Consider the following 12,589-nt stretch of genomic DNA (forward strand, 5'->3'; position numbering starts at 1 on the left):
TGGCGGTACACGGGCCTCTCACTGTTGTGGCCTCTCCCATTGCGGAGCACAGGCTCCAGACCCGCAGACTCAGTGGCCATGGCTCACGGGCCTAGCCGCTCCATGGCATGTGGGATCTTCCCAGACTGGGGCACCAACCCGTGTCACCTGCATCGGCAGGCGGACTCTCAACCACTGTGCCTCCAGGGAAGCCCCCTTCCTCTGCAATTTTTTGTAAGAGTTTGAGAAGGACGGGTGTTAGCTCTTCTCTAAATGTTTGATAGAGTTCACCTGTGAAGCCATCTGGTCCTGGGCTTTTGTTTGTTGGAAGATTTTTAATCACAGTTTCAATTTCATTACTTGTGATTGGTCTGTTCATATTTTCTATTTCTTCCTGGTTCAGTATTTGAAGGTCATACCTTTCTAAGAATTTGTCCATTTCTTCCAGGTTGTCCATTTTATTGGCATAGAGTTGCTTGTAGTATTCTCTTAGGATGCTTTGTATTTCTGCAATGTCCATTGTTACTTCTCCTTTTTTGTTTCTAATTTTACTGATTTGAGTCTTCTCCCTCTTTTTCTTGATGAGTCTGGCTAAAGGTTTATCAATTTTGTTTATCTTCTCAAAGAACCAGCTTTTAGTTTTATTGATCTTTGCTATTGTTTTCTTTGTTTCTGTTTCATTTATTTCTGCTCTGATCTTTATGATCTCTTTCCTTCTGCTACTTTGGGTTTTGTTTGTTCTTCTTCTTCTACTTACTTTAGGTGTAATGTTAGATTGTTTATTTGAGAGTTTTCTTGTTTCTTGAGGTAGGATTGTATTGCTATAAACTTCCATCTTAGAACTGCTTTTGCTGCATCCCATAGGTTTTAAAAAAATAAATTTATTTATTTATTTCTGGCTGCGTTGGGTCTTTGTTGCTGTGCATGGGCTTTTTCAAATTGTGGTGAGCGGGGGCTACTCTTCGTTGTGGTGCACGGGCTTCTAATTGCAGTGGCTTCTCTTGTCGCAGAGCAGAGGCTCTAGGCATGCAAGCTTCAGTAGTTGTGGCACTCGGGCTCAGTAGTTGTGGCTCGTGGGCTCTAGAGCACAGGCTCAGTAATTGGGGCACATGGGCTTAGCTGCTCTGTGGCATGTAGGATCTTCCCGGACCAGGGCTTTAACCCGTGTCCCCTGCATTGGCAGGCAGATTCTTAACCACTGCACCACGATGGAAGTCCCTGCATCCCATAGGTTTTGGATCATTGTGTTTTCGTTGTCATTTGTCTCTACATATTTTTTGATTTCCTCCTTGATCTCTTTAGTGATCTCTTGGTTATTTAGTAATGTATTGTTTAGCCTCCACGTGTTTATGTTTTTTTCCCTGTAATTTATTTCTAATGTCATAGTGTTTTGGTCGGAAAAGATGCTTGATATGATTTCAGTTTTCTTAAATTTACTGAGGCTTGATCTGTGACCCAAGATGTGATCTATCCTGGAGAATATTCCATGTGCACTTGAGAATAAAGTGTAATTTGCTGTTTTCGGATGGAATGTCCTATAAGTGTCATTTAAAGCTTGTGTTTCCTTATTAATTTTCTGTCTGGATGGTCTGTCCATTGGTGTAAGTGAGGTGTTAAAGTCCTCCACTATTATAGTGTTACTGTCCATTTCCTCTTTTATAGCTGTTAGCAGTTTCTTTATGTACTGAGGTGCTCTGATGTTGGGGGTGCGTATATATTTATAATTTTTTTAAACAACTTTATTGGAATATAGTTGCTTTACAATGTTGTGTTAGTTTCTGCTGTAACAAAGTGAATCAGCTATATGTATACATATATCCCCATATCCCTTCCCTCTTGCGTCTCCCTCCCACCCTTCCTATCCCACCCTCTAGGTGGTCACAAAGCACTGAGCTGATCTCCCTGTGTGATGCAGCTGCTTCCCACTAGCTAGCTATTTTACATTTGGTAGTATATATATGTCAATGCCACTCTCTCACTTCGTCCCAGCTTACCTTTCCCCCTCCCCAGGTCCTCAAGTCCATTCTCTACGTCTGTGTCTTTATTCCTGTCCTCCTCCTAGGTTCTTCAGAACCTTTTTTTTTTTTTTTTTAGATTCCATATATATGTGTTAGTGAATGTTATTTGTTTTTCTCTTTCTGACTTACTTCACTCTGTATGACAGACTCCAGGTCCATCCACCTCACCACAAATAACTCAATTTCGTTCCTTTTTTATGGCTGAGTGATATTCCATTGTATATATGTACCACATCATCTTTATCCATTCATCTGTCAATGGACACTTAGGTTGCTTCCATGTCCTGGCTCTTGTAAATAGTGCTGCAATGAACATTGTGGTACATGACTCTTTTTGAATTATGGTTTTCTCAAGGTATATGCCCAGTAGTGGGATGCTGGATCATATGGTAATTCTATTTTTAGTTTTTTAAGGAACCTCCAAACTGTTGTTCATAGTGGCTGTATCAATTTACATTCCCAGCAGCAGTGCAAGAGGGTTCCCTTTTCTCCACACCCTCTCCAGCATTTATTGTTTGTAGATTTTTTTTTTTTTTTTTTTTGCGGTACGCGGGCCTCTCACTGCTGTGGCCTCTCCCGTTGCAGAGCACAGGCTCTGGATGCGCAGGCCCAGAGGCCACGGCTCATGGGCCCAGCCGCTCTGTGGCACACAGGATCCTTCCAGACCGGGGCATGAACCCGTGCCCCCTGCATCGGCAGGCAGACTCTCAACCACTGAGCCACCAGGGAAGCCCTGTTTGTAGATTTTTTTGATGATGACCATTCTGACTGGTGTGAGGTGATACCTCATTGTAGTTTTGATTTGCATCTCTCTAATGATTACTGATGTTGAGCATCCTTTCATGTGTTTGTTGGCAATCTGTATATCTTCTTTGGAGAAATGTCTATTTAGGTCTTCTGCCCATTTTTGGATTGGGTTGTTTGTTTTTTGTTATTGAACTACATGAGCTGCTTGTATATTTTGGAGATTAATCCTTTGTCAGTTGCTTCATTTGCAAATATTTTCTCCCATTCTGAGGGTTGTCTTTTCATCTTGTTTATGGTTTCCTTTGCTGTGCAAAAGCTTTTAAGTTTCATTAGGTCCCATTTGTTTATTTTTGTTTTTATTTCCATTTCTCTAGGAGGGTCAAAAAGGATCTTGCTGTGATTTATGTCAGGGTATTCTGCCTATGTTTTCCTCTAAGAGTTTTATAGGGTCTGGCCTTACATTTAGGTCTTTAGGTATATTTATCATTGTTATATTTTTTTCGTGGATTGATTCCTTGATCATTATTAGTGTCCTTCCTTGTCTCTTGTAACATTCTTTATTTTAAAGTCTATTTTATCTATTATGATTATTGCTACTCTAGCTTTCTTTTGATTTCCATTTGCATGGAATATCTTTTTCCATCACCTCACTTTCAGCCTGTATGTGTCCGTAGGTCTGAAGTGGGTCTCTTGTAGACAGCATATAGATGGGTCTTGTTTTTGTATCCAATCAGCAAACCTCTGTCTTTTGGTTGGGGCATTTAATCCATTCACACTTAAGGTGATTATTGATATGTATGTTCCTATTACCATTTCCTATTACTATTTTCTTAATTGTTTTGGGTTTGTTTTTGTAGGTCCTTTTCTTTTCTTGTGTTTCCCGCTTAGAGTAGTTCCTTTAGCATTTGTTGTAGAGCTGGTTTGGTGGTGCTGAATTCTCTTAGCTTTTGCTTGTCTGTAAAGCTTTTGATTTCTCCATCGAATCTGAATGAGATCCTGGCTGGGTAGAGTAATCTTGGTTGTAGGTTCTTCCCTTTCATCGCTTTAAATATATCGTGCCACTCCCTGCTGGCCTGTAGAGTTTCTGCTGTGAAATCAGCTGTTAACCTCATGGGAGTTCCCATGTACGTTATTTGTCATTTTTCCCTTGTTGCTTTTAATAATTTTTCTTTGTCTTTAATTTTTGTCAGTTTGATTACTATGTGTCTCAGCATGTTTCTCTTTGGGTTTATCCTGCCTGGGACTCCCTATGCTTCCTGGACTTGGGTGACCATTTCCTTTCCCATGTTCGGGAATTTTTCAGCTATAATCTCTTCAAATATTTTCTCAGGTCCTTCCTCTCTCTCTTCTCCTTCTGGGACCCCTATAATGTGAATGTTGGTGCATTTAATGTTGTCCCAGAGGTCTCGTAGGCTGCCTTCATTTCTTTTCATTCCTTTTTCTTTATTCTGTTCTGCAGCAGTGCTTCCACCATTCTGTCTTCCGTTTTTCTGCCTCAGTTGTTCTGCTATTGATTCCTTCTAGTATATTTTTCATTTCAGTTATTGTATTGTTCATCTCTGTGTGTTTGTTCTTTAATTCTTCTAGGTCTTTGTTAAGCATTTCTTGCATCTCCTTGATCTTTGCCTCCATTCATTTTCCGAGGTCTTGGATCATACTCACTCTCATTATTCTGAATTCTTTTTCTGGAAGGTTGCACATCTCCACTTCATTTAGTTGTTTTTCTGGGGTTTTATCTTGTTCCTTCATAGTACATAGTCCTCTGCCTTTTCCTTTTGTCTATCTTTCTGTGAATGTGGTTTTGTTCCACAGGCTGCAGAATAGTAGTTCTTCTTGCTTCTGCTGTCTGCCTCTCAGGCTTCATGTAGTCTTATTCTCTGACTGGTCATAGTAGGTGCTCAATAAACATTTGTAGAGTAAACATTGATTGCAATAAGTAGTCCAGGGAGTTTTTCTCTTTGCACGACAGTAGCAGTGGAGGGGGCCCTGCCAGGTTGGGGTGACTGTTGCCTGAGGGATGTTTATGAAGGCCTTCTTTGGGACTCTGGGTCTTTGGGACACTGTGATGAATCTAGAGGTGTCTGGGGTGCCCTGTGCCTCCATCCTTCTGGGCCATTAGGGGTCGCTTAGCTCTCAGCATGATCCTGGGCAAGGGCATGGATCCCAGGGGTTCCAGTTGGCATAGGCTATTCCCCCAGATATCAAGGCTCCTGAAATTCAAGTAGATGGGCTGATGCACCTAGGAAGTGGCACAGTTTATCCACTTCCTGACTCTAGCCACTGCCTGCTGTCAAGGTCATTCACTTGTTCAGTTTCATTAATGACTGTCACACATGCTAATCCATGTTCATACATACCTTTCACTATCAGCTCATGCCTATTTAATTTCTGGGAAACTTATTATTGTAGATTGAAAGCTACACACTTGAATAGTTTATAATATGCAGATTGTTTCGAGACCTGGTGTTTATTATTGCATAAATTCTGAACTCCTTTTCTGAAAGTATTAGAAAAACGTCAATCCTATAATTCTTTACAAGATAACTACATTCCGTGACAATACTGTTACAGATGTTTATTTTGAAGAAGATGCTCAGCATGTCCTGTTTACTATTCTCTTGAGATTCAAAATGTTAGTTAGGTCTCTGAGGTGAATGAATGAATGCTTTGTGCAACCAAATGGGCACCAGTAGATAAAGGGAAGGACTGACTCCAACTAACTCTGAAGAGTCACTGTGATGATACCATTCACTGTGGGAATAGGGGGTGGACGGGGGTGGAAGGGGGTGGAGGGTGGGATCGATGAAGGTAAGTCCAGCAGCGCTGGAAGATTCTGAGCTGGACCATTTGGTACCTGCTACCTCCTTGGGGCCTCTGTGGAGCCAGCTTGCAACACATAGACCTTCTAATCATAATCATGATAGTGATGATTGTGGGGCATAGCTATACGCCAGTCAGGGTATTAAGAATTTTCACTCCTTAGAGCTACGCATGAGGTGGCGTTATCTCAGTTTCATAGGAAACTGAGGTCTAGACAGGTTAAGTGATGTTCTCAAGATCAGACAGTGCATAAGTGGCAGGGCCAGCACCCCCAGCCAGGTCTGTTTGCTTCTAAAGCATGTGCTCCTAACTGTGATACTATATCACCTTCCCACAGTGACTTAGAGTTAATTAAATCACCGGTAAATGTTTATCTAGGAGCTGCTGGGTTTTGCTGCTTTTAAGCGCTTGCTTCAATTATCTTAAGTAATAAACATGTACAAACACGCAACCTGCTCAGGACACACACACAGATGTTCATAGATGCAATTTTATTTCTCTAATGCCCACTCTTCCTCCTTCCCTCCCCCCATGCACCCACCCACCCACCCACTCATCCATCCGTCTAACAAACACTTATCAGGACATTGTGAGGTCCAAGGGATACATCAGTGATGACATATTCCTTGCCTTTGAGGAGTACATGGCCCAGTGAGGGATGCTATCCAAGTAAACAAGCCCTTAGGATGCAGAGTGATAAATCCTACACACTGGGGGAAGGTGCTGAGTGCCATGGGGGCACAGAGGATGGGCAACCCATCCTGTCATGAAGAGTTAGGAGGGCCAGCCAGGGGAGGTGATACCTATCTATGTGACACCTTAGGGAAGACATCTTCTAAGGAGGGGAAAGAGAATATGTTCTCTCTCAGGGGCGAGAGGGAACAATGTGCTGGTTGATCAGCTTCTGTAGTTGCCGTCAACAGTAAAAATCTGTACAACGAGGCAACTCTGTTTTTGTCATAGGTTTCTGCTTCCCAGCTTCTTGGTGAAAGGTCCAGTCTTCTGGACTGAGGTGGCTTGGGCTCTGGTGATCAGTCACTGGCTAGCTCATGGTCGTGGCTGGTTTCCACGATGATGTGAGGCCCTGACCGCCCCCCACCCCCACCCCCAGGCCGGTGACCTTCATACCATGTGGCATGGGTGGTGTTTTCTACTTTGACCTGCTCCGCTTCCCTGGTTTTGGTGATGTGTCTTCTTTTTCTTCAAGGCCAAGTTTAGCATCTCTGTGGTCACGGGTGTCCACTCCCTAATGTCCATGCCCAGAGGAGGCTAACTGCAGAGGGAGGCTAGAGACCTAGGTGGCCGGGCTGCTCTATCACGAGGAGCCCTCCACGAACCCCAGCTGCACAGAAAGTTGAGAAGGGAGGCCCATTCTCCACATTTTTCTGGTTGTAAAGGGCGGCAGCTCCGTACTGTATCATCACCAAGATCAAGGGAACTGTGTACTAGTCCAACCTTAATCTAACTTACAGTCCCTGCCAATTTCAAGTTAGCAGATTCGTTTGGAGCTGGAAGTAATGGGCCACATCATGCCTCAGAGCCCGAGCAATGACTTATGTGGATGTCACCCACAGACTTTTTATGGAAATTGTTAATAAATCAGTAATTCTATCTGCAGTGATGTTGTTGTGTTTATAAATATTTAATTTACCTTCAGATGCCCACATTTCTTCCATCTTTGCCTTAAACTCTGCTGACATTGCTCTTCATTCTGAAGCGTTCCTCAACAGATTAAGTTATCAGTAGTGGGAAAGGTTAACTCTCTCTCTCTCTCTTTCTGTCTCTCTGTCTCTGTCTCTGTAATATGGCTTTTTCCTTTCTTTTCTTTTTAATCTTTGTGTGATTTGGCTCGGGGCTTGGGGCTCATGCTGAGAGAAGGCAACATTTCTTGTGACAATGATGAAAGGTTACTCCAGCTTCAGAAGGAGACCAGCTAAACCTTCCAATTCTGACCTTGCATGAGTGGAGACCTGTTGTTGGCATGTGTTTTTCCCCTCCTTCAAATTAATGACATTTAGAAGCTGAAATGGTGTCTGATGTTATCCTCCTACAGAGGAATATCTTTGTCCTTGCCACTGACTCATCTTTTGAAACCCAGTGCTTTGATTATTATAGTGTGGCAGGTTGAATGGAAAGGTCTTAAAAAAATCAAAATAGAAACACAGTCCAAGTCGAGTGTTGCTCCACTGGAGATGGGGTTCCGGCCTCACAAAAGAGGACAGCGGCTGGGAAACAGCAAAAAACTTTCTTACCTCTCAGGATCCAATGTGAGCTAATTGTTGTTATTATCTTTTTATTCTTCTGTTTCAGGAAATTGCAGCTTATTTAATAACATTTGAGAAACACGAAGAATGGCTAACCACATCCCCTAAGACAAGGTAATGTCCCAGATCTCACAGTTTTTCAAATATGTACAGTAAATGGATTGATTTTCATTGATTACCTGATTTGGCCAGTCAATTCATGGGCAAGTTCAAAATGCCATGTTCTGCCTGAGAGCTTGTGACATTGAGGTCTCAGTCATCAGCCTAAGACAGTGGTAGTGACTGCAATCGGATGGATTAAAAACAGGGCAGCTGCTATCATGCAAGTTGGAAATTTTAAGCTGCTGGCCTGACGCTGGATCCTTCAAGCTGGGTGCTTGGAAAAGGTTTGGCAGGCAGGACCCTCAGGGGAAGTTTATTTTGGGAAAGTGCCCATCTGACACCCGTGTTCTCTAGAAACTTACTTTCTAAAAGGGAAACTACCTCACCTGTCCACTTTCATCTCAACACCTTTTACAAACTGAAAGTCAAGTTTTTCTTGATGGTGTTAAGATCTCCCAAATCAGAATTCACGGCTACGTTTGCAGTTTATTATTTAGTCAATGTCCATGAACCTGCCAACTGCCATGGACACTGAACTAGTCTCACCACTTGGGAATAGAGGGAACTGGTGAAGATTCAGCTGACTTGAGTTCTCTCGGTGCAAGTGATATTATTTTGTGAAGCATGGAGACATTGGGATTTAGGGTTGATTCTTAAAGGCAGCCTCTTCTTTCCTCCCTAGCTCTCATTTTTTTCATTTTTAGTACGTTACAGTCTAGAGCTTCGGAAATACCCGGCCACTCTCTTCCAATTGCCACAGCTTTTCTATCAGCGGTGACGGGGCCAGGTGTTTAACAGCCTGAGTGGTGTTAGCTGGAGTGCAGCTTACAGGATAACTGCTCTGTGGGTTTGCATTTGAGAGGCAGAAAGCCCAGTCTGTTCCCTTTGTCCAGAAGCACCAAAGTCTTCAAATTTTTTAACTGGGAGACCAGGGAAAGGGTTGGGGGTGTGTCCTCTGCCCACTTGGCCATCAGCTTGACCTGTTCATCCTTTCTGAGCCATGGAGGAAAGATGTTTACTCAGTCTAGAAGATTCTTTAGCCTATTTCTTCATGAGGCTTAGGTTTTTATGGGTTAGCATCCATTAGATGAGGCCAGAATTTTCCACTTTGAAGGAGGTCAGAGGATATTGAGGAAAGGATGATTCGTTCCTGAGACCTGCATCCCCCAGGTGAGGGCAGAGGTTGACTCTGATTCTTTTACCTTTCAGCCTAAACCCCTCTGTAGGATGTCTTCAACTCCTCAGCCTTCTGAGGCCGTGATTTCCTTTGCTATAAAATCAAATGGTTTGTATCAGTCAGCTTTTGATGTGATAATGCCTTGTAAGAAACAATCTCCAAAATAAGTGACTTATAACAATAAATTTTTATTTCCTGCTCATGGGTCTGTGGGTTGGCTGTGGCTTTGGGTTGACTTCAGGACCACTGGAGATGTGTCTTTTTGTTGTAGAACCTAGGCTGAGGAGGCCTCCCCCTGCCCCCATCCCTTCCCTGTCTGGGACATCTGGTTCTCATGGGGGATGGCAGAGGCTTAAAAGCCCAAGGCAATCCAAGGCAGGCACAGTGAAAACCCCTGGATATGATGCTGGATGTGGCATCATATGTCACACCTGCTCACAAATCCATTAGCCAAAGTAATTCCCGTAGCTGAGCCCAATAAGAATGAGGCCAAGAAGGACATTCTTTGCTACAGTGGGGTCAGAGTGGGGGCAGGGAGAATGAATCGTGATGCAATCTACTATTTGGTGAGCACAGCCGTGTCCTGTACCATGGAAAGCCTGGAAAGCCTGGCATACTCATTTCTCCTTCCTTCTGGGGACATCTTCTTCCAGGGCAGTGGTTCCCAAACTTGAGCAGGCATCAGAATCAGCTGAAGGGCTTGTTAAAGTAACGTGCTGCACCCCACCCCCAGTTTCTGATTCAGTATGTCTGGTGTGGGACCTGAGCACCTGTTATTTCTAACAGGTTCCCAGGTGATGGGGTGCAGCTGGCCTGGGACCTCACTTTGAGAACTGCTGCCCTAGCTTCTCTGGATGGAAGGGAGCCTGTCCGATCCCTGCTTCAGCACCATTTCCTGGCTCCCCACAGCGGTTCTCATTTCAAGCAGCCTCCAGCCTCTCCACACTCCCTTCACTCCTCAGCAAAACACTCCCTGAATCTAAGTGGAAGGAAAGAGCGTCTCTTTAGCCAGAGAGTGAGAGTTTCTGGAACGTGTCCCGGGCCAGACATCTGATTTCAGATATGCAGACACATGTCCTGTTTCAGCCGCCCTCTGACTGCACCACAACGTGGGGATTCTGCCTCACGTTTCAGTCTGAATTTGGGTTTCCATTGAGAGGCAAATGTCACTCGTGGTCATGCCTGACTCACTTGACTTTTGGGAGTATAAATAGAGCTGAGAGCCTTCCCATCCCGAGGCACAAGGGGTGCCCCGGCAGCAGAGAAGGAGTGTGGGTTTCGATATTGACAAATCTGGGTTTGAGCCTTGGCCCTGTCACTCGGTAGCTCTGTGACTTTAAGAAAGTCACTTCATCCCCGTTCACAGCTCTACTGGTTCTTCACGCAGGAAACAGAGTCAATGTCGATTCTGACCTCACTGGGTCACGATGAGACTGAACGAGATAATATTTGTGGTCTTGCTTTGCATGCTGTGAGGGTCCGTGTCCAAGCACGGGGGTGTCATCGTCCCTCTTGTCTGCAAGGGGCTGTCCCCGGGCCTCCTGGAGGCTTCGATTTTAGGATGCATCTGCCACAATCTCTCCAGGCTCTGGAAGGACGAATTTCTTTCCTAAGGGCAGAGGGTGAAGACAGACGTTTCCTATTAGTCTTATACTATCCAATTCGTGTTTACACTTGAAAGCATCTTGTCCCAGGAGGGGGAAAAGTTGCTGTGATTGTTCAAGAATCTTCTTAAAGTAGTTGTTGAGTTTGGATCTCCCCACCCCGCCTTCTCTTGTATTGAAATTAATTGACGCAGTGAACTGCTGAGTTCTTGCAAACCGGCCTCCTGGTATTAAGGAATTAATGACACCAAAACTCTGTTGGATGAGGAGGCGATACAACTTCTGTTTGCTGCCGCTGCTAATTTCATTTTAGAAAATTAATAAAAATGAATTGCACCGCTGACATTTATAGAGTTTCCTAATAAAATGATACATTGTTTGTGTGGAGGAATCCCTATTAAATTAATTGTTGTATTCAGCTCACATATAGATGTTGGTATAGGAGCCGCAGAGGGACCCACTCCTTGTCTCCGTGGCTTGCTGATGGCTGGGGGTTATAAATAGAGCCCTTGCTCAGATCCTGCCCTAATTACAGAGAAGGTCCTGGGAGCCCCGCTCACCTGTTTAATAATGAAGTGTGCTACAAGGAGGCTCCCAGGGTTGGGGGTCCCGGGGGGCGGCAGTGGCGCTCTGACAGGGCTGAATGCAGATTGTTGAAACAGCCCATATTGTGTTATCAGCAACTGGGACCTTCTGGAAATGGCAGCTTGAAAAATCACCCTTCAGGACGTCTTTATTTGGCACTTGCTGTGTGCCCGGCACTAGAGTAATGCCGCTGGGAGACCCCAGGGGACTCCACACTCCCCACCCCACCAGGTGGATTTAGAATCTTGGAATCAAGAGCTTCCGCCCTCCGTCTTGTACATTCTTCCAGCTCCTCCTTCTGGCCTTGATTCTTTGTCACTTTCTCTGTGAGGCCCTCCCTGAACCCACAATCTAGAATCGCTCCCCTCCCATCCAGCCAGAATCCCTTTCCTCTTTCCCTGTTTTCTGTTTCTCTAGTGCGCTTATCACCGTCTGACACACTGTGTAGTTCTCATTTATTTGTTTAATTCACTTATTCATTGTCTGACCTCCTCTCCCCCAAAGTAAAAGTACGACAAGGAGAGGGGCTTTCGGTCTAGCTTGTTCAAGGGGTCTCCCCAGTGCCTGCAGCGCTGCTGGACACACGGTGGGTACTCCATGAATATTTGTGAAATGAATGAGAGAGTGAGTCAGGGTCTGAAGGTAGAGAACTGGGTTGGCTCTATTTTTGTCTTGTATAGATTGCCCTTGTACTGTGCTCTGGGGTACTTCTGTGGGCTTTTAAGTCCTTTCAACATCTCTGCCAGGCAATGAGATGGAGAGAGGGTGTATTATCTGTCCAAGATGGCACAGCAAATGTTGGAACTGGAATTTGAACCCAGGATTAGCTTATTGCAAAGCCCACACACTTAGCTTTGATGCTAACCCTCTGCTGGTGTGGGGTTTGAAGGTGGCCCTGCAAATTGTTCCACTATTCTCTCCCACCTCCCATCTCCACGAATTCTGAACCACCCAGGACACCCAGCCTCCCTTTGCTGGTGAGCTTGGCTGTGGGTTCCTGTGCTGGCCTCTGGAGATGGATTTAGCCCGGAGTTGCAGGCAGTGTAGAGAAGCACACACTTCCCCATAGGGTGGAGAGCAGAGCCCAGCAGAGCACAGGCAGGCGGGCTGCAAAACTTAGCAATCCCAATAATTTATTTCTCCTCCCCTGGGAAACATGCAAACTTCTTGGAAGCCGGGGACACGCAAAGCTCAAAATGGAGTTGAAAACATTTCCTTCCCAGGAATCCTGTGTGTATCGGTTAGAAGGAGGCTGGAAAATGTTATTAATTATCTAATTAATTAATTAGATTT

The 12,589-nt window shown here is 44.5% G+C and overlaps 1 protein-coding gene across 1 annotated transcript in view; it reads left to right on the top strand.

Moving 5' to 3' along the window:
• The window catches only part of CAMTA1 (calmodulin binding transcription activator 1), an 899,418-nt gene that overhangs the window by 287,763 nt on the left and 599,066 nt on the right, over positions 1-12,589 (top strand). The window contains exon 5 of the mRNA XM_060088900.1: positions 7,875-7,942. Coding sequence (XP_059944883.1) covers positions 7,875-7,942 — 68 coding nt within the window. The remainder of the gene's footprint in view (positions 1-7,874; positions 7,943-12,589) is intronic.

Source organism: Mesoplodon densirostris, chromosome 2 (assembly GCF_025265405.1).
Source record: "Mesoplodon densirostris isolate mMesDen1 chromosome 2, mMesDen1 primary haplotype, whole genome shotgun sequence".
Lineage (NCBI taxonomy): Eukaryota > Metazoa > Chordata > Mammalia > Artiodactyla > Ziphiidae > Mesoplodon > Mesoplodon densirostris.